This window comes from Calypte anna, chromosome 2 (genome assembly GCF_003957555.1).
Source record: "Calypte anna isolate BGI_N300 chromosome 2, bCalAnn1_v1.p, whole genome shotgun sequence".
NCBI lineage: Eukaryota > Metazoa > Chordata > Aves > Apodiformes > Trochilidae > Calypte > Calypte anna.
Window position 1 is genome coordinate 151242370 of NC_044245.1, and position 26183 is coordinate 151268552.

The 26183-nt window shown below is 62.5% G+C and overlaps 3 protein-coding genes across 5 annotated transcripts; 2 read left to right on the forward strand and 1 right to left on the reverse strand.

Moving 5' to 3' along the window:
- The first annotated feature begins 880 nt into the window (after window positions 1–880).
- Window positions 881–8636, forward strand: GPAA1 (glycosylphosphatidylinositol anchor attachment 1). 3 transcript variants are annotated; one of them, XM_030444263.1, is made up of 13 exons: window positions 881–923; window positions 1298–1384; window positions 1757–1936; window positions 2395–2506; window positions 4154–4301; window positions 4601–4702; window positions 4880–5076; window positions 5592–5788; window positions 6507–6660; window positions 6735–6821; window positions 7194–7390; window positions 7471–7641; window positions 8161–8636. In XM_030444263.1, exons 2-13 carry the CDS (start codon window positions 1311–1313, stop codon window positions 8402–8404), a joined length of 1863 nt encoding a protein of 620 aa, XP_030300123.1. In that variant the 5' UTR covers window positions 881–923; window positions 1298–1310; the 3' UTR covers window positions 8405–8636. The 3 variants fall into 3 exon arrangements, with proteins under 3 accessions (XP_030300123.1, XP_030300125.1, XP_030300126.1); XM_030444265.1 differs by having other exon boundaries at window positions 6735–6818; XM_030444266.1 differs by having other exon boundaries at window positions 6735–6809.
- Window positions 8637–9276: 640 nt separating this feature from the next.
- On the forward strand, window positions 9277–12219 carry LOC103535213 (cytochrome c1, heme protein, mitochondrial). The gene is given in 8 exon segments (XM_030444744.1): window positions 9277–9360; window positions 9905–9982; window positions 9984–10099; window positions 10918–11044; window positions 11128–11285; window positions 11370–11530; window positions 11697–11797; window positions 11923–12219. Coding segments are annotated over 8 exon segments (930 nt in total). The 3' UTR covers window positions 12028–12219.
- A 229-nt stretch (window positions 12220–12448) lies between these two features.
- SHARPIN (SHANK associated RH domain interactor) lies at window positions 12449–25826 on the reverse strand. Its single transcript, XM_030444262.1, has 14 exons — window positions 25666–25826; window positions 24086–24263; window positions 23511–23621; window positions 22314–22455; window positions 21185–21275; window positions 20764–21025; window positions 18348–18469; window positions 18047–18220; window positions 16122–16282; window positions 15434–15545; window positions 14469–14648; window positions 13229–13327; window positions 12999–13142; window positions 12449–12805 (listed from the first exon to the last, which is right to left on the reverse strand). Exons 1-14 carry the CDS (start codon window positions 25813–25815, stop codon window positions 12725–12727), a joined length of 2007 nt encoding a protein of 668 aa, XP_030300122.1. The 5' UTR covers window positions 25816–25826; the 3' UTR covers window positions 12449–12724.
- Window positions 25827–26183: the final 357 nt, after the last annotated feature.

Here is a 26183-nt window from a genome sequence, read left to right on the forward strand (position 1 = left end):
GAAGGTTGGATGGGGCTTGGAGCCCCCTGGGCTGGGGGAAGGGGTCCCTGACCATGGGTTGGGTTGGATCCAGGTGATCTTCAAGGTCCCTCCAGCCCAAACCATTCTGTGATTCTGATGTGTGTTCATGGATCCAATGTTACGGGAGAGGTTGTGGGAGGTCACTGCCATGATGGGGGAGGGGACATGGGGGCACGTGGGGAGGCAGTGGCACTGCAGCAGGACTCTGCTGGATAAGGGTATGTTGGGTGCGGAGCTGTGGTGCATTGGGATGGGTGACAAGGTCAGGGACACGCTGTGGTGTCTCCTGTGACACACGGTGTGGTGCGTGCCACACCCTGTGCCATGGCTACCATGCCATGTGTGCCACACCATGTGCCACGCTGTGCTGTGCCATGGGCCGCGTGTGCCCCGCTGTGGGTGTGGTGGCACCGGTGGGCATTTGACCCCTAGAGTGTTGCTTACCCCGCATGGGTGTCCCCAGCACCGGCCCCGTGGTGCACACTCCTTGCACACGCAGCTCCAGTGCCCTTGTGCTCCCCCTTCTCGCACACTCATCCCCTTGCACACTCATTTCCATCACAAAGCCCCTGCACACCCACTGCCACTGCACAGCCCCTCACACACGCTCACCCCTTGCACGCTCACCCCTTGCACACCCACCCCCTGCACACCCAGCCCCCCTGCTCCCCCCCTCCCGGAGACCCCTCCCTTGCCCTTGCACAGCCCCTCTCCTGGCCCCGTCTATGTCCACACCCCCACCCTTTGCACCCCCCTCCTCACGCCGCCTTTCCGCCCCTCCCCTTTACCGCCCCCCGGCGCCCCGAAGCCCCGCCCCGCGCACGCGCTCTGCCTCCTCCTCCGCCCGCTCCCCCCCCCCGCCCGCCCTCCCCCGAAGCCCCGGAGAGGATCGGGACCCAGAGGTGGGGAGGGGGCAGCGGGGACAGGGAGCGGGGCGGGGGACACACACAGCAGCCCCATGGCGGGAATGGGGCCGTGGGGTGGGAACGGGGGGTGTGGGGCAGGGATGCGAATGTGGAGTGGGAATGGGGTCTGTGGGGGAGGGATGGTGCTGTGGGGTGTGTGTGGAACGGAGGAAGGGCTTTGGGGTGCTTGGGGGGTTCACATATAGGGCAGGGACGGGCAGTGGGGTCCATGTGGGGGGCGAGGGATGAATGCTGTGGGGTGTGTGTGGGGTACGGAGGTTTTGGGGAGGCAGGGACAGGGCCGTGGAGGTGCCCGGGCGAGGGGTGCCTGTGGAGATGCCCCCCTGTTGACCCCATTCTACCCCCCACAGCCCCCCACCCGCCATGGGGCTGCTGTCCGACCCCCACTGCCGGCGGGCGCTCTCCCGCCTGGTCCTGCGCCTCAACACCCCCCTCTGGTGAGAGCTGGGGGGCACAGCTCCCTCCTGAGACCTCCATCACCCCCCCTGAGATCCCCATCACCCCCCGTGACCCCCATCACCCCCCTTGGCCTCCCAGCTCCCATCATCCTTACTGATCCCCCATCAGCTCCCAAGGCCCCCATCACCCCCCTGACCCCATCATCCCCCCCTGAGACCCCCATCATCCTCCCGACCCCTATCATCCCACGTGACACCCATCATGCCCCTGACCCCCATCATCCTCCCGGATCCCCATCACTTTCTGAGGCCCTGATCACCCCCTGGAGACCCACATCACACACACACACTCTGACCCCCATTGTCCCCCCTAACCCCCATCATCCCCCCTAACTCCCCATCTCTCCACAGCCTCCTGAGCTACCTGCTGGGTCTGGGGTGGTTCCTGGCCCTGCCCCTGCCCCCTCTGGCCCCCCGTACCTACATGTCAGAGAACGCCATGGGATCCACCATGGTGGAGGAGACGTTTGGGATGGGGGAGCGGGCGCTCTCCTACGCACGCGAGTTTGCGGGGCACAAGAAAAAAGCGGGGTGAGGGTCCAGAGGGGGCTGTGCTGGGGGGGGCAGGTGCCCCCAGGGTGGGTTTTGGGATCCCATCCCACCTCTCCCCCTGCCCGCAGTGGGTTTGAGGGGGGTCCATCCCATCTCTCCCCACCCCCAGGGTAGGTTTGGGGGTCCCATCCTACTTCTCCCCATCCCCAGGGTAGGTTTGGTGGTCCCATCCCATCTCTCCCCATCCCCAGGGTGGGTTTGGGGGTCCCATCCTACCTCTCCCCATCCCTAGGGTGGGTTTGGTGGTCCCATCCCATCTCTCCCCATCCCTAGGGTGGGTTTGGTGGTCCCATCCCATCTCTCCCCATCCCTAGGGTGGGTTTGGTGGTCCCATCCCATCTCTCCCCATCCCTAGGGTGGGTTTGGTGGTCCCATCCCATCTCTTCCCATCCCCAGGGTGGGTTTGGGAGTCCCATCCCACCTCTCCCCCTGCCCAGGGGCATGCCAGTGGCCTGGCTGGAGAGGACCATGTGGAGCCTGGGGCTGGAGGTTCACCGCCAGCCCTTCACCCTCACCCTGCCCTTCCCCGACGAGACCCGTGAGCGATACGTACGTAACCCCCCTCCGAACAACCCCAGCAACCCCCCAACAGCTCTCCCCTGACATCCCGGGGCAGGGGTCTCCTCTGAGGCTGCCCCCTAGGCATCTAAGATGCCCCCAACACACCAGATCATTGGAGCTCTGGGCAGAGGACTTGGCATGGTGGGACGGGGTCTTGTGTGTTGATCCATGACCTCCAAGGTCCCTCCCAAACCAGAGTCCTCCCTGATTGGCTTTTAGCAGGCAAACAATGCTGATTAATTAAGAGACACCACCTCCCCACACCCCCCTATTCCAGCTTGGGATAAAGCTGTGTCCAGCTCTGGGGTCCCCATCAGCAGAAGGACACTGTTGGAGCCAGTGCAGAGGAGGCCCTGGAGCTGCTGGGAGGGCTGGAGCAGCTCTGCTCTGGAGCCAGGCTGAGAGAGTTGGGGGTGTTCAGACCCTATTCTGTCCTTTCTGGACTTAAAATCCAGAGGAAAAAGGCAGGGACAGAGTTTCCAGCAGGGCCTGCAGGGACAGGACCAGGGGTGATGGTTCCAACATCCCAGAGAGGAAGTGTCAGGCTGGATGGAAGGACAAAATTCTTGGCTGTGGGCAGGGTGAAGAGACCCTGACTTTGAGCTGCCCAGAGGTGGGAGATGATCCCCCAGCCCTGGGAACACTCCTGGGGTTGATCAGAATGTTCAGGGTTGGAAGGGACTTCTAGAGATCATCAAGTCCAACCCCCCTGACAACAGCAGGATCAACCTGAGTTTCCCCTCCCCTGGAGCTGGAACTTCCCATCTTCTAGCTTCAACCCATTCTTCCTTGGCCTGGGCACCACCCAAAAGAGACTGAGCCCTTCCTCTTGCCCCCCAGCCCTCAGCTACTGACAGACATTCAGCAGATCCCCTCTCAGCCTTCTCTTCTCCAGCCTCAACACCCCCAGGGCTCTCACTCTTTCTTCCCAGCAGAGATGCTCAAGGCCCTTCAGCACCTCCCAGCTCTCCAGGGGACTCTCTCCAGTAGATCTCTGGCTCTCCTCAACTGGGGAGCCCCAAACTGGAGCCAGGATTCCAGCTGTGCTCTCCCCAGGGCAGAGCAGAGCAGAGCAGAGCAGAGCAGAGCAGAGCAGAGCAGAGCAGAGCAGAGGGGGAGCAGAACCTCCCTGGACCTGCTGGACACACTTTTCCTGATGCCCCCCAGGCCACCCTTGGCCTCTTGGCCACCAGGGCACATTGCTGACCCCTGGAGAACTTCCTGCCCACCAGGACTCCAAGGGCTTTCTCCAGGGAGCTGCTCTCCAGCAGGACATCCCCTCCTCTCTCCTGCTTGGGGTTGTTCCTCCCCAGATGGAGGACTTTACACTTCTCCTTATTGAACTTCATGAAGTTCAGCTTTGCTCAGCTCTACAGCCTGTCCATATGTGGTGGGAGGGCAGCAGGGGCTGATCTTTCAGGTCCTTCCCAATCCTCCAGCCCTGGGAATACAGAAGGGGTTGAAGGATCTGGTTGAAGATGTCCCAGGGGGTGGCTCTGTGTGACCTCTAGGGTTGCTCCCAACCCAAACCCATCATTTGGGGATAACTGCACTTGCAGGGGGAAAGGCACTGGAAGCACCAAACCATTCCCACAGACCCCAACCCCCCCTGAGCCCCCTCCCCTCCCGGTGCAGATGGTGAAGGGCACCAATGTCTACGGGATCCTGCGGGCGCCGCGGGCGTCCAGCACCGAGGCGCTGGTGCTGAGCGTGCCCTGCTCCCCGGGGACTCAAAACAACCAAGCCCTAGGGCTGATGTTGGCCCTCGCCGCACACTTCAGAGGTGAGCATGGGGGGAAGCATGGCTGGGGGGTTCCCAGGGGCTGAGGGTCCCCCATGCTGGGGGCTGGGAGCACCAGGCACTGCCCACCCTCTGCCTGCAGCAGGGACAGCTCACACCAGGACTGTGCCAGGACTCTGGCTTTGCCAGGGCTGTGCTGGGGCTGTGCCAGGCTTTGCCAAAGCATGGACCTGGCTTCACCAGGGCTGTGTTGGGCTCTGCCAGGCTTTGCTGGGCACGGGTGTGGCTCCAGCAGTACTGTGCTGGTCCTGGTACCAGCAGAATCCCCCTCTTATCTCCAGGCCAGATCTACTGGGCCAAGGACATCATCTTCCTGGTGAATGAGCACGACCTGCTGGGCATGGAAGCCTGGCTGGAGGCGTACCACGACATCAACCTCACTGGTGAGGGGGGTCCTGGGTGTCTCAGGAGGCATCAGCAGGGTGAGGGTGGGAGTCTTGGGCCCCCTCAAAGCCCCTCACCATGAATAAGGGGTCCTGGGGTGGCCCCAAGCCCCTGACCATGCCTAGGGCTGACCCCCTGGCTGTGCTGGGGGGCTGACCCTGCTCCATGCCCCCCAGAGGTGCAGTCCTCAGGGGCACTGGGCCGGGCAGGGGCCATCCAGGCAGCCATCTCCCTGGAGCTCAGCAGTGATGTGGTGACCAGCCTGGATGTGGGGGTGGAGGGGCTGAACGGGCAGCTGCCCAACCTCGACCTCCTCAACCTCTTCCACGCCTTCTGCCAGAAGAACGGGCTGCTCTGCACCATCCAGGGCAAGGTGAGGGGGGGCTGCACCAGCCATGGGGGGTGGGTAGCCTGGACCCCCACCACAACCACCTCCTGGGATGGGTGGGGCCCAGGGAAGCTTCCCAGGGTGGCAAGAACCTTCTGGTTTGTGTCAGGTGTCAGCAGCCCCACTGTGAACAGGGCAGGGAGATCTTGGGGGGGTTCACTCAAGACCTTCACTATGAACTGGAGAGTGCTGGGATGCCTCTAAAGCCCTTCACGGGGGTGTTGGGGTGTCCTAAAGCCCCTCACAGTGAATGGGGTGTCCTGGTATGTCTCTGAAGCTCCTCACCATTAGTAGGGGGATCTTGGGGGGGGTCCCTAAAGCCCCTCACCATGAATAGTGGGGTGCTGGGGCTCCCCTCAAGCCCCTCACCATGTCAAGGGGGGTGTTGGGGTGCCCCCCAAGCCCCTGGTGTCTGTGGTCAGTGTTGCCCTTGGGTCAGTGGGGGATCGGGGGGTTCTGGGGGTGTTTCCTCACTCTTCCATGCCTGTCCCCCCCAACAGCTCCCCCGCCCCGAGGGGGACTCCCTCCCTGCCTACGCCCACAGCCTGCAGACCCTCCTGCTGATGGTGCTGGCCCAGGCCTCAGGCAGACCCCGGGGGGACCACGGGCTCTTCCTGCGCTACCGCATCGAGGCCATCACCCTGCGGGGCATCAACAGCTTCAGGCAGTACAAATACGACCTGACCACCCTGGGAAAGTGAGTGAGGGGCAGGGGAGACCCCAGACAACCCTGCTGGCAATGGAGAGGGGGCCTGGGGGCTCCCCTGAAGCTCCAGAATATGAATTTAGGGCACTTGGTGCTCCCATAAGGACCCTCACCATGGATATGGAGTCTTGGGGTGCCCAATAATCCCCTCAGTTTGAACGTGGGGGTCCTGGGGTGCCCCCAAAGCCCCTCACAGTGAATGGGGTTGGGGTGTTCCTGAAACCTCTCAACAAAAGCAGGGGGTTCTTGGAGACCCCTAAGGTCCCTGCATTATGAACATGGGGGTCTTTGGTCTCCCCTAAAGCCCCTCACTGTGGACCTGGAGGTCTTGGTGTACCCCTAAACATGAACAGGGGGATGCGGGGATGTACTTAAAGCCCCTCACCATGAACAGGGGGTCTCAGAACACCCCTAAAGCTGCATAACAAGAAGATGGGGTTTTAGGGGCACCCCCTAAGTGAACGAGGGGGCCTTAAGTTGCCCCCCAACATGAATGTGGGGGTCCTGGAGTGGTCCTAAAGCCCCTCACAGTGAATAGGGGAGGTCTTGGGGTGCCCCTGAAGCCTCTCAACACAAGGAGAGAGGTCTTGGAGACCCCCAGAATCACCTCACTTGTGCCAAGCAGGACATGAACACCCTGGGCAAGGGGGTATGGGACCATGGGGGGGCTGTGGAGGGGAGGGTCTCAGGGTTCAGCCCCTCCTGGCAGGACCCTGGAGGGGATGTTTCGGAAGCTGAACAACCTCCTGGAGCGCCTGCACCAGTCCTACTTCTTCTACCTCCTGCCCTCCCTCTCACGCTTTGTCTCCATCGGGCTCTATATGCCGGCCTTCGGCTTCCTCATCCTCGTCCTCATCCTCAAGATATCCTTTAGGGGAAGGGGGGGTGGGCGAGGGACACCCCCACCTCCTCCGTTCCTTTCCTTGACCCTCCCCACGCCCTGGACCTCTGGATGAAGCTCAGCAAGGGAGAGACGGGCAACGCCGAGCGGCTCTGGGACGGCGACCATGGGGTCAGGGAGGTGGTGAGCAGGAGGGGTCTGGAGAAGGGCTGGGAGCCAGGGAAGGGGTGGTGGGCTTCAACTGGAGGAGGGGAGATGAGATCTTGGGCAGGGAGGGAGGGAGAAATTGTTTGGGGTGAGGGTGCTGAGCCCCTGGGTGCCCAGGTTGCCCCCAGAAGCTGTGGCTGCCCCATCCCTGGCAGTGTTGGAGGTTGGATGGGGCTTGGAGCCCCCTAGGCTGGGGGAGGGGTCCCTGATCATGGGCAGGGGGGGGCACAGGACAATCTCTAAGCTCCCTCCAACTCAACCCATTCCATGATTCCAACACATCCCCCTGCCCATCCCCTTGACCTCCAGACCCCTCTGGGCCCCCCACTCACCCCTATCTCCCTTCAGGAGCCTCGTCCTGGTCTGCTGGCCCTGGTGCCACCGCTGGTGGTGTGCCACGCTGCCGGGCTGGCCCTCTACTTCCTGCCAGTGCTGGGCCAGCACGTGGCCACCCAGCACTTCCCGGTGTCCGAGGCCGAAGCCGTGGTCCTCACCCTCATCGCCATCTACGTGGCGGGCATGGCCCTGCCCCACAACGCCCACAGGTGCTGAGGAGGGGTCCTGCTGGGGGCCTATGGGTGCTCCACCCATGCCGTGGGTCTGAGCGTGTCCCCCATGTCCCCAGGGCGCTGTCGGGGGGTGGCAGTGACCGTGGGTGGATGGTGCTGAAGTTGGTGGCCCTGCTCTACTTGGCACTGCAGCTGGGCTGCCTCGCTCTCCTCAACTTCTCCCTGGGCTTCATCCTGGCAGCCACCATGGTGCCTGCAGCCGCCGCCGTCACCCCCAACGGGCCCAGGTGAGACCCCCGGGAGGGCTTGTGGGGGGCTGGCCCTGGGTCGTGGGGACAATGGGGAGTGCCTCTGGGGAAATATGGAGGGGGCTTCCCCTGGGGTTCAGGGGGATGCTGGGGGCACTTCCCAGGGGTGGGGGGACACCAGGGGGATGCTGGGGGGGCTTCACCTCAAGGTAGGGGGGCTGCTGTGTGTTGGGGGGGTTCCCCCTAGGGCAGTGCCAGGGGGTGGTGGGTTGGGGGACATTGAGGGAACACCAGGGTGGCTCCTCCTGGGGTGGGGGACACAGGGGCCCCTCCCCAGGTTGGGGGGGATGTTGAGAGGACCCTGGGGTTTCTCTTTGTAGTGGGGGAACACTGGGGTCTCTCCCTGAGGTGGCAGGAGGCAGGGGCACACTGGAGCCTCACTTTGGAGGGGAGGATATTGGGGGTCTCTCTTTGTTGGGGGGGCACACTGGGGTCTCTGCGGGATGGGTGTCCCCAGGGTGACCCTGATGGTGCCTGACTGAGCCCTCAACCCTGCAGGGTGCTGCTGGGGGTGCTGCTGGTGCTGGGGACGCCAGCGGTGACGCTGCTGCTGACCATCTTCCTGCAGCGGGAGCTGGAGGAGGCCCCGGCAGGGCTGGGGGAGGGCTGGCAGCTCTTCCTGGGGGCACTGGGCGAGGGGCTACTCCAGCACCACCTCTACGGGTCCATCCTTTACCCCTTCCTGGCCCTCGGAGCCCACCCCTGCTGGCTGCTGCTCTGGAACGTGCTCTGCTGGAAGTGAGGGGCACGGACACACGGACAGACCCACGGAAGGATGTGCAGACCAAGCGGCTCGTGGAAGAGTTCACGGATGGACAGACCCATGGACCAATCCACGGATGGATGGACAGACAAAACCACGGATGGACTCATGGATGGCCCCACTGACCAACTCGCAGGTGGACATGTGGATCAGTCCACGGATGGATGGACAGACCCAAGGATGGATGGAGGGACAGATCCATACATGGACCTACAGACAGACCCACAGCTGGACCCATGAATGAATCTCAGATGGACCTATGGACAGACCCCCAGGTGGACCCCAGACAGACCAGGGTGCAGACCCTCAGGTGGATCCACGGACAGTGGGGCTGGCGGGGGTGCTGTCCCCCTCCCCAGCCCCCGGGGTGGGGGTGGCTGCCAGTGGGGACCCCCGGGGGGAGCTCAGTCCTGGGGAGGGCTCCGGGTGTCCCAGCACGGGCGGAGGGGGGGGTGTCTGTCCCAGTCTGTACCGGAACGGTCCGTAATGTGGGGGGGGGGGGGGGAGGGTCCTTGTCCTGGTTCTGGTCCATACCGAGGGGGCGGTCGCGGCACGGTGTATAAAGGGGTGGGGGGTTCGGTTCCGGGGGTCCCTCTCTTTCGGTGTGGTCCCGGCACAGGGCGGGGGGCGTCTCTCTTTCTCTGTCCCCTCCCCCCGGGGTGGTGTCGGTTCCGCATCAATAAACTCGGTCCGGTCCGGTCCGGTCCGGTCCGGTCCCTCTGGTGCTTCCGGGAACCGGTGAGTGGCGGGAGTCCTGGCCTCGTGACGTCGCTTCCGGCGCCGCGTGACGTCGGGGCTTTACGTCACGTCCGGGGCGTCCCGTGCCGTCCCCTCGACCTCCGGGCGGAGCGATGGCGGCGGTGGCGGTGCGGACGCTCCCGCTTCGGCCCTACGGCCGCCTCCTGCTGCCGCGGGCCCGGACCGCGACCGCCCCGGTGAGACCCGGAAAACCCCCCGGGAAGGGCAGGGGAGGGGGCGGCCCCAGAGAGCGCCGGCGCGGCGGGAGGAGCGGCCCCGAGCGGGCCTCACCCTGGGACCCGCAGCCCTGCTCGGGGTCCTGCTCAGACCCGGACCGGTTCGCTCTCCCGAACCGCTCGCCGGGCCCCGCCCGGACCGGCTGCACCTGCCTCTGTCCCCGGTGCCATCCGGCCCGCTGTCCCCGGTTCCCCTCCTGTCCTGCCCGCAGTGCCCGGTCTGGACCCCCCCCTCCTCCCCACCATGCCCGCCGCCCACGGTCCCCGGGACCCTCCGCTCCATCCCTGGGCCCTCCCTTGCACTGCCCGGAGTGCCCCAGCCATGCCTGTTATGTCCCCTCTATCCTGCCCTCCATCCTACCCAGTGTCTCCAGCGTCACCCCCATCCCTGCTGGGTGTCCCCAGTGTTCCCGCCCATTATACCCAGTGTGTGTCCCCCATTATACCCAGTGTTCCCACTGACCCTCTCGGCCCCGCAGCCCTGACACTGTCGCCATGTCCCCAGGCCCCCATGTCGTCCTTGGCCGGGCTTTCCCGCAGCAGGAAGGTGGCTCTGACAGCTCTGGGGGTGTTGGCAGCGGGTGGGGGGGGGCCTGGCCCTGGCCCTGCGCTCCAGCCTGGACGCTGGGGAGCTGGAGATGCATCCCCCCAGCTTCCCCTGGAGCCACGGAGGCCCCCTGGATGCCCTTGACCACAGCAGGTACTGGGATAGGGGGGATGGGCCATGGGGGGAGTCTCAGTGTGGGGAGATGGGCAGTGTCCCCAGGGCACACTGAGGAGCAGCACGATGGGAAAAGACCTGGGAGTGCTGGTGGATCAAAAGCTGGGCACAAGCCACCAGCGTGCACTCACAGTCTAGAAGGCAAACAGACAGCATCGTGGGCTGCAGCAGAACTGTGGCCAGCAGATCCAGAGGTGATTCTGGTCCCCTGCTCTGCTCCGGTGAGACCACACCTGGAATAACATCCAGCTCTGGGGTCCCCATCAGCAGAAGGACACGGAGCTGTTGGAGCCAGTGCAGAGGAGGCCCTGGAGCTGCTGGGAGGGCTGGAGCAGCTCTGCTCTGGAGCCAGGCTGAGAGAGTTGGGGGTGTTGAGGCTGGAGAAGAGAAGGCTGCAATGGGGAGACCTTGGAGCAGCTTCCAGGTCCTGAAGGGGCTCCAGGAAAGCTGGGGAGGGACTTGGGACAAGGGCCTGGAGGGATGGGAGCCTGCGAGGGGGAAGGGTTTGCAGCTGGGAGAGGGGAGATGGAGAGGAGATCTTGGGCAGGGAGGGAGGGAGAAACTGTTTGGGGTGAGGGTGCTGAGCCCCTGGGTGCCCAGGTTGCCCCCAGAAGCTGTGGCTGCCCCGTCCCTGGCAGTGTTGAATGTTGGATGGGGCTTGGAGCTCCCTGGGCTGGGGGAGGGGTCCCTGACCATGGCAGGGGGGGCACTGGATGAGTTTTTTAAGGTGCCTTTCACCCATAACCACTCCATGACTGATTCCATGACTCGGGGACATCACCTCCTGCTCGGGGCAGCCTGCGGCGTGGTTTCCAGGTGTACAAGCAGGTCTGCTCAGCGTGCCACAGCATGGAGTACGTGGCCTTCCGCAACCTCATCGGCGTCACCCACACCGAGGCCGAGGCCAAGGCGCTGGCTGAGGAGGTGAGACCCCCCCCACACACACACCCCCTCCCGCAGCCCCCTTCCTGCAGCCCACCCGTGCTCAGGGCAGTTCTCCCGTGCAGGTGGAGGTGCAGGACGGTCCGGATGAGAACGGGGAGATGTTCATGCGTCCCGGGAAGATCTCAGACTACTTCCCCAAGCCCTACCCCAACGCTGAGGCAGCGCGGGCGGCCAACAACGGGGCTCTGCCCCCTGACCTCAGCTACATCGTCAACGCTCGGTAATGCTTCCTGGGGGGGAGGGCACTCAGTGGGGGTTCTCGGAGGGGAGGGTCTGTGACCCCCGGCGTTGGCTCTGTCCACAGGCATGGGGGCGAGGATTATGTGTTCTCCCTGCTGACCGGGTACTGCGACCCCCCTGCCGGGGTGACGGTGAGGGAGGGGCTGCACTACAACCCCTACTTCCCGGGTCAGGCCATCGGCATGGCCCCCCCGATCTACAATGAGGTCCTGGAGTATGACGATGGTAAGAGGGGTCCAGGGCAGGGGTTCCATCCCAAGGCTGTGCTGGTCCCCAGGGTGCTCAGTCCCTACCCACCTGTGCCCCGGTGCTGGCACCCAGGAGTGGTGCTGTTTTCTCGGGGGGTTCTCAGACCGCCCCACACACACTCTGTGTGCCCCCTACCTGCCAGGGACCCCCGCCAGCATGTCACAGATTGCCAAGGATGTCTGCACCTTCCTGCGGTGGGCGGCAGAGCCCGAGCACGACCACCGCAAGCGGATGGGATTGAAGGTGGGTGCCTGCCTGCTGACGCCCCCCACATCCCAGTGGGAGCCCAGACAGCCCCCCGTGCCCTGCTCTGGGGTGGGGACCCTGTGGGGCAGAGCTTGACACCTTACTCCCCCTCCCTGAAACAGATGCTGATGATCTCAGGACTCCTCATCTCCCTCGTCTTCTACATGAAACGCCACAAATGGTCTGTGATGAAGAGCAGGAAAATGATTTACCGGCCCCCCAAATAAGAGGGGGGGAGCAGCAGGGTGCTCTCCACCCCAGCAGTACTGCCTGGGCCACCACACACAACCCCCAGGCTGGGGGTGGCACACCGTGCCCCCAGCATGGATCCTTATTTAACATCAGCCTCAGGCCCCCTGGTGCCTGCATCCCCAGGGGCTGGGGACCCCCCAATAAAAATCTCATTGTTCAAGGGGAAAGTGTAGGGTGGTTCCTGCTCCTGGGGAGAGTCTCTGCCTGTGCTGAGGCTGTCCTACATGCGTGGTGGGCTCGTTAAGGAACCAACCTCCACATTGTCCCCATCTCAAGGATGTCTCACATGCCGGGGACACACTGGGGGGGAGTGGGGCACCAGGAGGGACTTGGGAGGGGGGAGGGAGACACAGGGAGGCCTCTGGGCAGGGATGAGGGGACACAACCTGGCAGGGCTGAGAAACTCAGATGGCTTTATTGGGATACTGTGCACCCCCCAGCTATGCTGCTCCCCACCGCGAGGGCTCTGCTGCTGGCAAAGCCCCCCACCCCGTCACCACTCCTGGCACAGGGCCACTTCCCAGCCCCTGTCCCTGCTCTCCTTTCCCTGCAGCTCACAACAAGCAGCTCTGGGCTGGGTGGTGCTGGTTCTGATTCGGCTGATCCATCTCTGCGTGAGGGGCTTGCCAGCCCCCTGGGTGCTGCTCCCCGGGCCGGGGGGGGGGGGGAATCTCAGTGGCAGTTCTGGCAGTGGGGGTGGCACCTCTGTCCATTGACATTGCAGCGACAGCCACCGCTGGTGTCCCCGGGACCCTGGGGACAGGACAGGGTCAGGCTGGGAGGGAGGGAAAGGGGGGGGTCCCACGGGGTCACCTGTCCCCATCACATCTGCAGGCACCAAGGGCTCCCTCATGCCCCCCAGGCTGCCTACCCCAGGGCTACCCACCCCACCCCCCACCCCATCCATAGGGCTCGGGGGGTCCCTGGTGGACCCCAGGCCACTCACCCCAGGCCCCCATCGCGGCCCCTTGGTGACCCAGCAGATCTCGGTCTGGCAGACGGTGCAGCGGATCCAGTCGCAGCCGTCCTTCTTCTGGACGATGATGAGACAGGTGGGGCAGTGCATGGCCTCCCCAACCTGCACCAGCGTCTGTGGAGGGCGAGAGAGGGGGCTCAGGAGGGGGAGGGGGGGGGCGGGAGGGGGGGGGGGGACACCACAGCCACCAGGACCCCCACCTGCAGCATGTCATTGGTCTGCCGGGCAGCTGAGTCGTTCTGTGCCTGCACCCGGAGGTCGTCCTGGTACTGCCGGCAGTTCCTCCCCTCGTGGATGGCCTGGGGGAGGTGGGACAGCAATGCTTTGATGCTGGACCTTCCCACCTCAGCTCAGCAGCATCCGCAGCATTTTACAATTGATTAAAAATTTATTTTTACAGGTGTGTGTGCTTGCTTAAGGACTGTGCTTATTCTTGTAAGAACATGAATACTGTAAGAACACTGGACCCTTTTTTTTTTATGAAGACAAGCTAAAGATACTGGAGAAGAGGAGGCTCCCAGGTGAGCCCAGAGCAACCTTCCAATATCTGAAGGGGCTACAAGAAAGCTGGGGGAGGGCTTTGGACACGGGGGTGTAGGGAGAGGACAAGGGAAATGGGTTAAAACTTGGAGAGGGGAGATTGAGGTTGGAGATGGGGGAGAAATTGTTTGGGGTGAGGGTGCTGAGCCCCTGGGTGCCCAGGTTGCCCCCAGAAGCTGTGGCTGCCCCATCCCTGGCAGTGTTGAATGTTGGATGGGGCTTCGAGCCCCCTGGGCTGGGGGGAGGAGTCCCTGGACACACAGGGGGGTTGGAACTGGGTGAGCTTTAAGGTCCTTCCAACCCAAACCATTCCATGACTCTTTTTAGAAGAGAACCAGAAAGCAATTTCATGTCAGATGTCATGACCTCTAAACAAGAGGCAAGGACCAAAATAAATAAATTTTAAAATTTTAAAAAATAAGAGAAGTCAGCTGAGGAAGAAGAACTGAAGGGACTTGATAAGTGATAAATTCAAAGGAAAAGAAGACCCCTTGGAAAATGACACTTTGCAGGTATCATATAAATCACTGTATAATTATACATGAACTGACTTCAAAGATTGTAACTCGGCTGTTCACTGAGCTGGTTGCCTATGAGCTGTGTGGAATGAAACAAACCTGGCATACCCAGGAACTCTGTCCAGTCCTGGGGTCTCAGGGCTGCTCACCATGAGGGCTGGGAGGGTCCTGGGGCTGGTGAAGTGCTGGGGGCTTGGGAATGGTCACTGCAAGGGCTGGGGCAGGGGTCTGTCCAGAGTTCCTGAGTACACCAGGTCTAGTTTATTCCACACAACTCATGGGCAACCATCACAGTGAAGTTTTGTAGCAGGTGGAGAGGGCACTGCAGCCACCCCCTGCCCGGGCTCCCCCCTGCAGTACTGGGAGGGGGCTGGGGTCTCACCTTGCAGAGGAGGCAGTTGAGGGCCTGGCAGATGGGGCAGCGGAACTCGTTGACTGAGTCCTCGTAGATGCACCACCCACGGCAGTCGGTGGTCTTGCAGTGGAAGCTGTTGTGGCTGCGGCGCTCGGCCAGCACCAGGCTCCTCTCCAGGAACCTCCGGTACTCCTCTGGGGACACCAGCTGTGGGGAGGGGGGACAGGTCAGGATGGAGGCCAGGACCCTGCATCTGAGAGAGACCATCCCCAGGCACAGCTACAAGGTTGACAGCAGCCCTGAAGAGAAGGATCTGGGGGTGCTGGGTGAGCAGAAGCTCAAGAGGAGCTCTCAGGGTACTCATGGGGCTCAGGGCAACCCTAACCTGAGAGGCATCAAGAGGAGCATGGCCAGAAGGTCAAGAGAGGTGATTGTCGCCCTCTGCTCTGCTCCTCTGAGACCCCCCCAAGAACACTGCACCCAGCTCTGGTGTCCCCAGCAGCAGCAGGACACAGATCTGTTGGAACCAGTCCAGAGGAGGCCACAAAGATGATCCAGGGGCTGGATGGAGCAGCTCTGCTCCCAGGAGAGGCTGAGGAGCTGGGATTGTTCAGCCTGGAGAAGAGGAGACTCCAGGGGGACCTTAGAGCTGCCCCCCAAGCCCTGAAGGGAACCTCCAGGAAGGCTGCAGAGGGACTTTTCATCAGAGTGTCCAGGGACAGGACACGGGGAGATGGTTTCCAACTGAAGGAGAAGAGGTTGAGCCTGGAGCTGAGGAAGAAGTTCTTCAGGAGGAGGGTGCTGAGACTCTGGAACAGATTGCCCAGAGAAGCTGTGGCTGCCCCCTCCCTGGAGGGGTTCAAGCCCAGCTTGGAGGAGGCTTGGAGCAACCTGGGCTGGATGAGAGGTGTCCCTGGGCATGGTGGGGAGCTTGGGGGAGAGGATCTCCAAGCTCCCTTCCAACCATTCTAAGATTCTGTGACTCCACTCACCGCCCGGATCTCCCGCTCCTGGAGGTGGCTGCTGCAGGCATAGGAGTCATCACGGAAGGGACAGGACACCTCGGGCTCCTCGCTGTAGTTGATCACCTGGCGCAGACACTCCCTGCGGGACAGGGACCAGGGTGGAGGGCTCAGGGCCCGTCCCCACCAGAGAGGTGTGCAGGGGGGTCTTGGAGATGGTCACCACAATGGCAGAGAGCTTGGAGATGCTCACCATGAGGGCTTGGGGGTCGTGGAACCAGTCACCACAAGGGTGGAGGTCTTGGGGATGGTTGCTGTGAGAGTAGGGGGATCTCAGAGGTGGTCACTTGTGAGGGTTGGGGATCTTGGGGCTGGTCATGATGGTGATGGGGATCTTGAAGATGGGCACCACAATGGCAGAGAGCTTGGAAGTGGTGGTCACCACGAGGGCCAAAAGGATCTTGGGACCAGCCAAGGGTGAGGGGCTTGGGGCTGGTCACTGCAAGGGCTGGGGATCTCAGAGCTGGTCACTTTTGAGGGTTGTGGGGGTCTTGGAGATGGTCACCACAAGAGTGAGGGTGCTCAGACCTGGTCACAAGGGTTGGGGGAGGCTGGGGGCTGCTAATGGTGCTGGGGGGGCAGCTCAGGGCTGGTCACCACCATGGTGGTGGGCTCAGGACAGGTGAGCAGAAGGCCCAGGAGGGTCTGGTGGTGATACCTGCAGAAGTTGTGCAGACACTCCCGCAGCAGCACCCCCTGGCCTGGGGCCACCTGCTGGAAGCAGATCTGACACTCCAGCACCTCCCGGTTGGGCACCAGCACCTCCTCCTCTGCCCGCAGCAGTTGCTGGAAGTTCCTCAGCCGCTCAGCCTCCAGCGCCTGCCAGCCACAACAATCACCTCAGACCCACCACCGGGACCCCTGCTTGTCCCCTCCAGCAGCCCCTGGCCACCCATCCCAGGGGGTAACTCCTCAGATGGAGATGAGGTTGCCTGGACAGAGGGCTGGGGTCTGATTCTGCCCCGTGGGGAGCAAAGCTGCCACCAGGACAGCCACCACCAGAAGTATCACCACTAGGATAATTGTCACCAGCAGAGCCACCAGCAGCAGTGCCACCACTGGGAGAACTCCCCCAGAGAGCTGTGGGCAAGGACACATGGTGGGGGAGGCTGGCATGGCTCCAGGCCTTTCCCAGCCCCTGGGGCCACTTTCTCCAAGCTCCCCATGGCTTTGGTAGCCAACACCTGTGCTCAGGGATGTACAGGGACACCCAGGAGAGGGGAAGCTGAGGGGGGGCAGCTGCCCTGGCACCATGCTGTACCCCAGTATTTCTCCCTCCCCACACCAAGTGTTCTGCCAGGGCCTGTCCATGTCCTGCCTCATCCCACCCTGTGCCCCCCTCAGCACCCGCCCACCCATTTCTCCTCTGTTTCATGGCACAAACTCCCCTGGCAGCCACCCCCACGCTGCAGAGCATCTAGCACAAGGAGATGGTGGAGCCACACTGGTGGGATGAGGCTTTAATGGTGGAAGGAATCCACCCCCAGGACCACCAGGCACCCACTGCCACCCCAGGGGCACTGTCCCAGCCAGTAGCCCCTGTGCCCAAGCGAGGGTCCCACCCTGCACCCCCCCAGGGCTGGGCTGATCCCAGGTCCTGCAGCTGTGGGACAGAGTCTGGAGCCAAGTCCAACCAGGACCAAATGTGCAGCTCCTGGCATGGCAGCCAGAGGGGCCTGAGACCCCCAGAGAATGGATTCCCCTGAGCTGGAGACCCGCAGATAACAGCACTCCTGATCCAGAGACCTGCTGAGCACACCTCCCCCTGAGCTTGAGACCCCCAGACTACATCCCCAAGCCTCAGAGACCCCCAGAGCAGTCCCAGGTTGAGCACCATCAGTGCCCACCCCTGGACCCACCAGCTCTTCCCTGCAGCTCTCATGAGGGGTCCAGCCATGTTCCCCACAGCCATCCCTACCCCATGGGGGATCCGAGACCCCCCCCCTGCGGGTCCAAGGGTCCCAGCAGGCAGAGGTAAAGTGGCAACAAGGCCGTGGGGAGGAGAAGGTAAAAGTCCCAGGGGGCACTGGGTCCCTTGGGGGGTCCCTGGGGCTTGTCCGGGTGGGCCAGGCATGGGGTGGCTATCAGAACTCGGAGGACAGGTGGATGAAGTCATCCAGGGAACCCGAGCCCCGGAGGCAGTGGGCAGCTGAGCCATCCTCTCTCCTTCCCTTTTTCCGAGCGGCATCCCAGCACAGGAGAAAAAAGACAGAAGAGAAGGTTTGGTCAGTGCCTGAGCCCAGGACCCCTGGATCCCGCAGCCACCCCACAGCCGTGGCCCTGGGGGAGCTAGGGGGGTCCCACTGGACCCCCACACGTCTGTGGAACAGGAAACGGTGTACAGGGAACTGGAGCAGCAAAGCCCAGTGGGTGCTGGGCACCGGGATGGAGGCACACAGTGTGGAGAGAGAGGATGTGCCAGGGGGCTGATCCCTGTCACCAACCCCTATCACTTCTCTGTCACTGATCCCTGTGTCTCCTCTCCTCTCCAGACCCTCTCCAAGGCTCCAGGTGGGTTCTGTGACTCTCAGCACTCCAGCTCGTGCCCCCAGGTCCCTCCAGCAGTGCTGGTGCACCCCTCACCTGCTGGTACTGTCGGATCCCTTCCTGCTCCTGCTGCAGCCTCCGCCGCTCCCTCTCGTCAGGCTGGTAGCCACCAGGCACCACATAGTCCTCGGGGCGGTCAGTGCTGCACATCTCGCAGCCGGGACGCGTGGGTTTGTTGATGAAGGTGCACTTGGGACAGGCCCAGCCCGCCTGTGGGGACACAGAGGGGTCCACACACTTGGAAAAGGCTCAGGAGGGGGGGCCCGGGGGGAGTACCCACCCTTCCCCAGCACCCTCAGAGCAGGGTGGAGGTGATGGGGACAGGCAGTGGGTGTACCTGCACAGGGGAGGGCAGGCTGGTGGCAGCCGGCTGGCCAGCGGGGTCACCAAGCTGCAGTGCATCCAGGTGCCTCCTGATCTCCCCAGTGTCCATCTTCCTGCTGGCTTCATTCCCCCAGCCTGGAGAGTGGGGAAAATCACAGAATGGAGGGGTTTGGAAGGGCCCTCTGGAGATTCTGGAGTCCAACCCCCCTGGCACAGCAGGATCAGCCAGGGCAGCCCAGACAGGAACACATCCAGGGGGGGTTTGGAAGGCAGCAGAGAAGGAGAGGAACCTCATCTGGAGGTTGGGGGGGGGTTCAGGAGGGGTTTGGAAGGCACCAGAGAAGGAGAGGAACCTCATCTGGAGGTTGGGGGGGTTCAGGAGGGGTTTGGGAGGCACCAGAGAAGGAGACTCCACAACCTCTCTGGGCAGCCTGGGCCAGGGCTCCCTCAGCCTCACAGCAAAGAAGTTTCTCCTCCCCTGGAGCTGGAACTTCCCATCTTCTAGCTTCAACCCATTCTTCCTTGGCCTGGGCACCACCCAAAAGAGACTGAGCCCTTCCTCTTGCCCCCCAGCCCTCAGCTACTGACAGACATTCAGCAGATCCCCTCTCAGCCTTCTCTTCTCCAGCCTCAACACCCCCAGGGCTCTCACTCTTTCTTCCCAGCAGAGATGCTCAAGGCCCTTCAGCACCTCCCAGCTCTCCAGGGGACTCTCTCCAGTAGATCTCTGGCTCTCCTCAACTGGGGAGCCCCAAACTGGAGCCAGGATTCCAGCTGTGCTCTCCCCAGGGCAGAGCAGAGCAGAGCAGAGGGGGAGCAGAACCTCCCTGGACCTGCTGGACACACTTTTCCTGATGCCCCCCAGGCCACCCTTGGCCTCTTGGCCACCAGGGCACATTGCTGACCCCTGGAGAACTTCCTGCCCACCAGGACTCCAAGGGCTTTCTCCAGGGAGCTGCTCTCCAGCAGGACATCCCCTCCTCTCTCCTGCTTGGGGTTGTTCCTCCCCAGATGGAGGACTCTACACTTGTCCTGATTGAACTTCCTGAGCTTGAGGGGTCATTACAGCCAGCCCGCGGGCTGGCACAGTGCCAGGCAGCCAGACCCAGCCAGGAGTGTGCCATGACAGGGGGAATCTTTCCCAGCTATGAGGCTGCTCATCCAAGCCCAGTCCTGGCCTCACAATAATTCTGGATAGAAGTCCAACTCCTGCAGTCTCAGGGACACCCTCAACCAGATCAGGAAGCTCAGAGCCTCCTCAAGCCTCACCTTGAACATCTCCAGGGATGAGGCCTCAACCCTTCCCTGGGCACCCTGTGCCATGGTTCCACTGCCCTCCTGGGACACAACTTGTTCCCAACACCCAGCCCAAATCTGCTCTTCTCCAGTTTAAACCATTGTGCCTCATCCCATCCCTCCAGGCCCTTGTATAGTTCCTCTCCAGACACAAGGACCACTCCTCACTGCCCCACTGGTGAAGCAACAGGGAGGCTCCTCCCAAGCACAGGGGATGCAGTGGTGGCTTCACAAGACAGGACAAAGATGGAGACTCCCTACTTACGATGAGTCCCATGGACAAGACAAGGGGCAACAGGTACAAATTCCTCCTGGGAGATTCCAATCAAACACAAGAGGAAAATTTTTCTCCATGAGGACAATCAGACATTGGAATGGTCTCCCAGGGGAAGGGGTGGATTCCCTCACTCTGGAAAGTTTTAAGCCTCAATTCAACAGATCTAGAGAAGTTGTGAGGAGCAGCTGAGGGCCCTGGGGGTGTTGATCCTGGAGCAGAGGAGGCTGAGGGGAGACCTTGTGGCTCTCTGCAACCCCCTGAAAGGAGGTTGGAGCCAGGGGGGGTCGGGCTCTGCTCCCAAGGAACAAGGGATGGGACAAGAGGAACTTTGGGCACAACTCAAGTTGTGCCAGGGGAGGTTTAGGTTGGAGCTGGGGAAGAATTTCTGCCTGGAAAGGGTTGTCAGGGCCTGACCCAGGCTGCCCAGGGCAGGGCTGGAGTCCCCATCATCCCTGGAGGGGTTTCAGAGCCCTGGAGATGTGGTGCTGTGGGCCACAGGCTAGCACTGGACCGGGTAGACTTAGCTTATGGTTGGTAGAGTTGGGTTAATGGTTGGTAGTCAGGTTATGGTTGGACTCGGTGATCCTAAAAGTCTCTTCCAACCACATGGATCCTGTATCTCTGTACCCCTTGCTTGGTTTCCCTCCAGTCTCAGCTCAATTGGATGTTGATAATACGTGAAGGGTTGGACCACATGAACCCTGAGGTTCCTTCCAACCTGACAGTCTGTGTTTCCATGATATCAGCAGCCAGAGACCACCCCAGAGGTCCTCACCCACCCCAACATGGCACCCCTTGATGCTGGGGACCCCATCCTGGGTCTGTCCCCCCAGGCTGTGGTCAGGCAGACCCAGACCTTTCTTGGGGGACATGTTGGGCAGGGTGTTGTATCTGTGGCCTTGGCTGTCGGTGTCAGCGTCGCTGAGCATGACCCGGGCCTGGTCCTCTTCGTAGCGCTGCTCCGTCAGCTCGGTCATCCTGGCTGAGAGCAGGTAGAGGAAGGCGGTGTCACCATCCCCACGGATGCCGTAGGAGGACACTGTGCGCTCGTCCAGGCACAGGCACTGCCCGATGATCCAGCGCTGCACCAACGGGTGGAACCCGTAGTCCCGGAACACCTGGAGAGGCTGAGGTGAACCAAACCACCGCTTCCCAAAGCTCCTCACCCCAGCCAGGGAGGAGAGGGAGTGGGTGCGAGAGCCCGGTTTGGAAAAGGGGGTGCAGGGACCCCTGGGCGGGCTGGGGGCTCACAGCCAGCAGCTCCTGCTGCTCCCTACCTGCTGCTTGAGTGCGGCGATGGTGGTGTGAGCACGGACAGGGATGGTGATGCTGGCTGAAGACGTCGCATCCTCCACCACCACCTTCATGCTGGAGAGGACATGGGCCTGCTGTTAGCAGAGGGTAGGGGGCTGGGGCTGCCGTGGGGGTTCCACCATCACACTTGGTACAGAGCCACTGAGTCAGTGGCCCACAGGGGGTCCTGGCAGGTCTAACTCTGGGTTTCCAACCAGGGGACTGGGACAGAATCCCCCTAGTTACCTGCCTGCAGCCCAAACTTTAACACTCACCAGGAACTCGTTTCCCTCCCCATTTTATTCTCTATTCCAACTCCATCCCTGCATCTCCAGCCCCATAGCCCTGGCAATGACTTCTACATAAATAGAACCAGAAAAAAAAAATTCCTTTAACTTGCTTTAAATCTGGTACTTCCTCTTTATCCTGGGCCTTCAAGTCCATGTGTCCCAGGAATAAACTTTTCCCTTCTCCACTCCAGACCCCCTGGACCACCTCACCCCTCAGCTGCCTGTCCAGCAGATGAGTCTGGGCCTTCCCAGCTCTCCCCTTGCAAAGGTGTTTCATCCCCCTCAGCATCCCACCTCTCCCTGTCTCCAGCTGGACCTCACAAGAACTGGGACAGAAACCATCAGGGAGTGATGGTATCTCCCCTGCTCTCCCTCTACTCCTCCTAACCAGAGACACAACTGTCCGATTACCTCAGGCTTTCCCATTAAAAAATGGGAAACAATTCCCAGGGAGCTGAGCCTGAGGACCCCCCAGGACCACGTCCCTGCCCTGCTGGCTGCTGCCCAGCCTCTGGATTCTTGGGCTTTCCTGGTGGCACCCAAAGCCCTGTCCCTCTGTCCCTCCCTCTGGGGGCGTAAGGGAAGAAGTAAAAATACCAGGAAGCCACATCAAAAAGACAGACTCAAGGGCCAGGTAGGCCCAGGGACATGGGGCAAGTGACCTGAATGTGCAGCAGCAGGGAGGCTGTGGAGATGTTCCCAGGCTGGTGGCACGTGACAGGTCGTGCTTCCACGGGCTGGGGCAGGCAGGCAGAAGAGGAGGTGGAAGAGGAAGAGAAGTGCTGATGTGGGCTCCAGGAACATGTCAGAGATTGTTGCTCACCCGATATCCTCCGTGGGGTAGTTGGACTCCTTCCAGAGGATGCTGAGCGTGGCCTGCTGGCGAGCCAGAGCCACAGCACACCGTGAGGCCACCTCCTCGTCACCGTTCTCGATGGCCTGGGCCAGGTGGAGGGCCAAATCCTCTGGGGTGGGGCAGAGAGGGAGAGCCATAAAGCAGCAGCTGGTTGGCTAGCACCCTCGCCGGGGCACAGCATGATCATAAGCACCCAGCAAAGCCAGCACCCAGAGGTGTGTATGCCACAGCCTCATGGCTGGAAATGGAAATTCTGGTGCACGTCAGCACAGAAACAGTGATGAGGGAGCTCTGGATGGGGCTCCTGGGACCCACACCTGCTCCAGGCTTGGTGCAGAGTGGCTGGAAAGTGCCCAGAGGTAAAAAGGACCTGGGGGGGCTGGTAGACAGTGGCTGGATCTGAGCCAGCATGTGCCCATGTGGCCAAGGTGGCCACCAACATCCTGGCTGGTGTCAGCACTGGGGTGGCCAGCAGGAGCAGGGCAGGGATTGTCCCCCTGTGCTGGGCACTGATGAGGCTGCATCTTGAGTGCTGGGGTCAGTTCTGGGCCCCTCAGGACCAGAAGGACATTGAGGAGCTGGGGGGTGCCCAGAGAAGGGAATGGAGGAGGGGAAGGGTGTGGAGCAGAAGAAGGGTCTTGAGAAGTTGTGAGGAGCAGCTGAGGGCCCTGGGGGTGTTGATCCTGGAGCAGAGGAGGCTGAGGGGAGACCTTGTGGCTCTCTGCAACCCCCTGAGAGGAGGTTGGAGCCAGGGGGGGTCGGGCTCTGCTCCCAAGGAACAAGGGATGGGACAAGAGGAACTTTGGGCACAACTCAAGTTGTGCCAGGGGAGGTTTAGGTTGGAGCTGGGGAAGAATTTCTGCCTGGAAAGGGTTGTCAGGGCCTGGCCCAGGCTGCCCAGGGCAGGGCTGGAGTCCTCGTCATCCCTGGAGGGGTTTCAGAGCCCCACAGATGTGGGGATGAGGGACATGGGGTGCGGGTGGCCTTGGCAGCATTGAGTGAACAGTTGGACCTGAGGATCTGAAAGGTCTTTCCCCCCCTCAATGATTCCATCATTTTATGATAGAAGACCACAGGTAGAGGACAGCTGGTCCCTGTATCCCACAGTGAGTTGGTGACTCCTGGCACATGGAAAGGCCCAAGACACCTCCCCTACCCCAATACCTTTCTCAGAAAGCTCTGAGGACAGATCTGCTTCCGGATCCTGCTCGGCAGAGACGCCCCCGGCAGCAGCAGGCAGGAGGGAGGGCTGGGCTGGCAGTGTGCTGTCTGAGGCTGGGGGACAGCAGGGACGCATCAGTGCCACCCCTGAGCAGTGGCCATCACCCACCACCCTCCCCAGAGAGCTCCCCTGGGACATGCCCTTGTCTGCCAGGTCTTGGGTCTCCCTGAGGCCCCAGGACCACCAGGATGGGCTGCAGGGCTCCCCAGACCCTCCTGGTGCTGCTTTTCTCCTTGCACATGGGGCTGGGACATACTTGGTCCCATGCCACTGCCTGCCCACCTTCTGTCCCTTGGGGTCTCCCCTGTCCCCTCTGATGCCCCAGGACACACAGGAGCCCCCCAAACATTCCTCTCCACGTTAACACCCCAGAGGAGGAGATGCTGCCTCAGCACTCATGGAGCCAAGAGCAGCTGGGACACAAAACGTTTCAGAGCAGGACTAGCTCCAGCCTTGTCCATCAACCATCAGGGGTGGGAGCAGCCCCTAGGGGTGGTCCCTGCCAGCCCCCACTGACCTTTCTGCACCTCCCTCAGGGAGCTGCTGACGATGCTCCACCACTTCTGTGCCTCCCGTTCCTCCTCGAAGTGCAGCACCAGGGGCTCATCTGAGGAGCACCCGGGCACTCGCAGCTCGTGGCACGTGGGGCTCTGCACCCTGTACGAGATGTCCTTCAGGTCGTACTCATCCACATTCTGGGAGGGGGGGGAAGAAGAATGATAACGGGGGGGTCACATCATGAGGTGTAGGAAGGTAAGGGGGGAACCTCCCAGCACGGCGTCCCTGGGTGCACGGGGATGTCCCTCACCCCCACTGGGGTGCCTCACCACCCAGAGTAAAACCAGTGGTAAAACCACCCCTGGAGCAGCCCCTGGAGGCATGGGAGGAACAGACAGTTGTGGCCATGGAGTGCAGCCTGACCTAAACACAGCAGTTGGGAGGTCTCAGCACACGTGTAGCCCCACCAAGAGCTGAGGAAATTGGGGCTATATCATCCAGGAATGGGTCTGCTGCTGAGCTGGGGTGTGTGTGTGGCTCAGGAGGTTTGTTTATACAGGTCAAGTGCAAGGGGTGGGGTGGTCCCTGGTCCCACCACCAGCTGGGAGGTGAATGGACAGATCAGCCTCCGAGAGAGGACTTGGGGACACAAGGTGGCACTGTGTGCTGGCTCTGTGTGAGGGTCAGGGAGGGGACTGTCCCCCTCTGCTCTGCCCTGCCCTGCTCTGGGGAGACCCCCCTGGGGTAAAGCTGTGTCCAGCTCTGGGGTCCCCATCAGCAGAAGGACACGGAGGTGTTGGAGCCAGTGCAGAGGAGGCCCTGGAGCTGCTGGGAGGGCTGGAGCAGCTCTGCTCTGGAGCCAGGCTGAGAGAGTTGGGGGTGTTGAGGCTGGAGAAGAGAAGGCTGCAATGGGGAGACCTTGGAGCAGCTTCCAGGTCCTGAAGGGGCTCCAGGAAAGCTGGGGAGGGACTTGGGACAAGGGCCTGGAGGGATGGGAGCCTCCCAGGGGGAAGGGTTTGGAGCTGGGAGAGGGGAGATGGAGAGGAGATCTTGGGCAGGGAGGGAGGGAGAAATTCCTTGGGGTGAGGGTGCTGAGCCCCTGGCCCGGGCTGCCCAGAGGTGGCAGATGATCCCCCAGCCCTGGGAACACTCCCGGGCTCGGAGCAACCTGATCCGGTTGAAGATGTCCCTGGTGGGACCTTGAAGTGTCCTCTCCCGTTGCCCGGGGGGCACTCGAACCAAGGCGGGGCCCCAGCAGGGGGGGATCAGGCGGGGTGGGGACAGACCTAGGTTCCCCTCCTGAGCTTGAGCACCGGCGAAACGAGCGGCCAAAACGATTGGGGAGGAACCAGACCGGGATCCCGGTACAGTGACAGGCAGACCCTCGGGCAGGAGCTCCAGTGGCTTCCGTGACACAGCCCCGTGGGGCCACGGACAGCCCGGGATGGCACATACACAGCCCCGGAAATCCTCTCCGGGTAGCTGGACCGAGCCCCCAGACCAGGGGAGGGGAGACCTGGCCGCCCCCGCCTCCCGGGAGCCGCGCAGACTCCAACCCCGCCCCGACCCCCTCCTCGTACCCTCCCCTCCGGCTCTCACCCCGCTACCGGCCGCCTCCGGTTGCCTCAGACCCAGGCGGAAGCGGCGCTGCCCGCCCGCCGCCGGTTCGACACTGAGATGCAGGCGCAGGGCGGCGGCGGGCAGCGGTGGGAGGCGGGAGGGCCGCGCCAGCCCCGCCCGCACCGCCATCAGCACGGTGGGGGGCGGCGGCGGCGGCGGCAGCGAGGCGGCGGCCGGAGCCGGGGCGGGGGCACCGGGCAGAGCCATCACCACCGCCGCCGCCGCCACTTCCGGCTTTTGCCGGTACTTCCGCCTTCTGCCGGTACTTCCGCTCACCACGCGCTCCGGTGGGGAACGCGCCCCGCGTCACGCACGTTCCGCCCGCAAAACCCCGCCGGGTCCGCAGGGGGCGCTCGCCGTGATTGACAGGCTCTCCCTCCGTCTTTGTCCGCGGCAGCCAATCAGGAGCCGGAGCGCCTCAGCCCGTAGGAGGGGCCTCGGGTGGGTCCCCTCGGGAGGGTAGGGCGGGCGCTACGCTGACTGACGTCCTTCTCAGC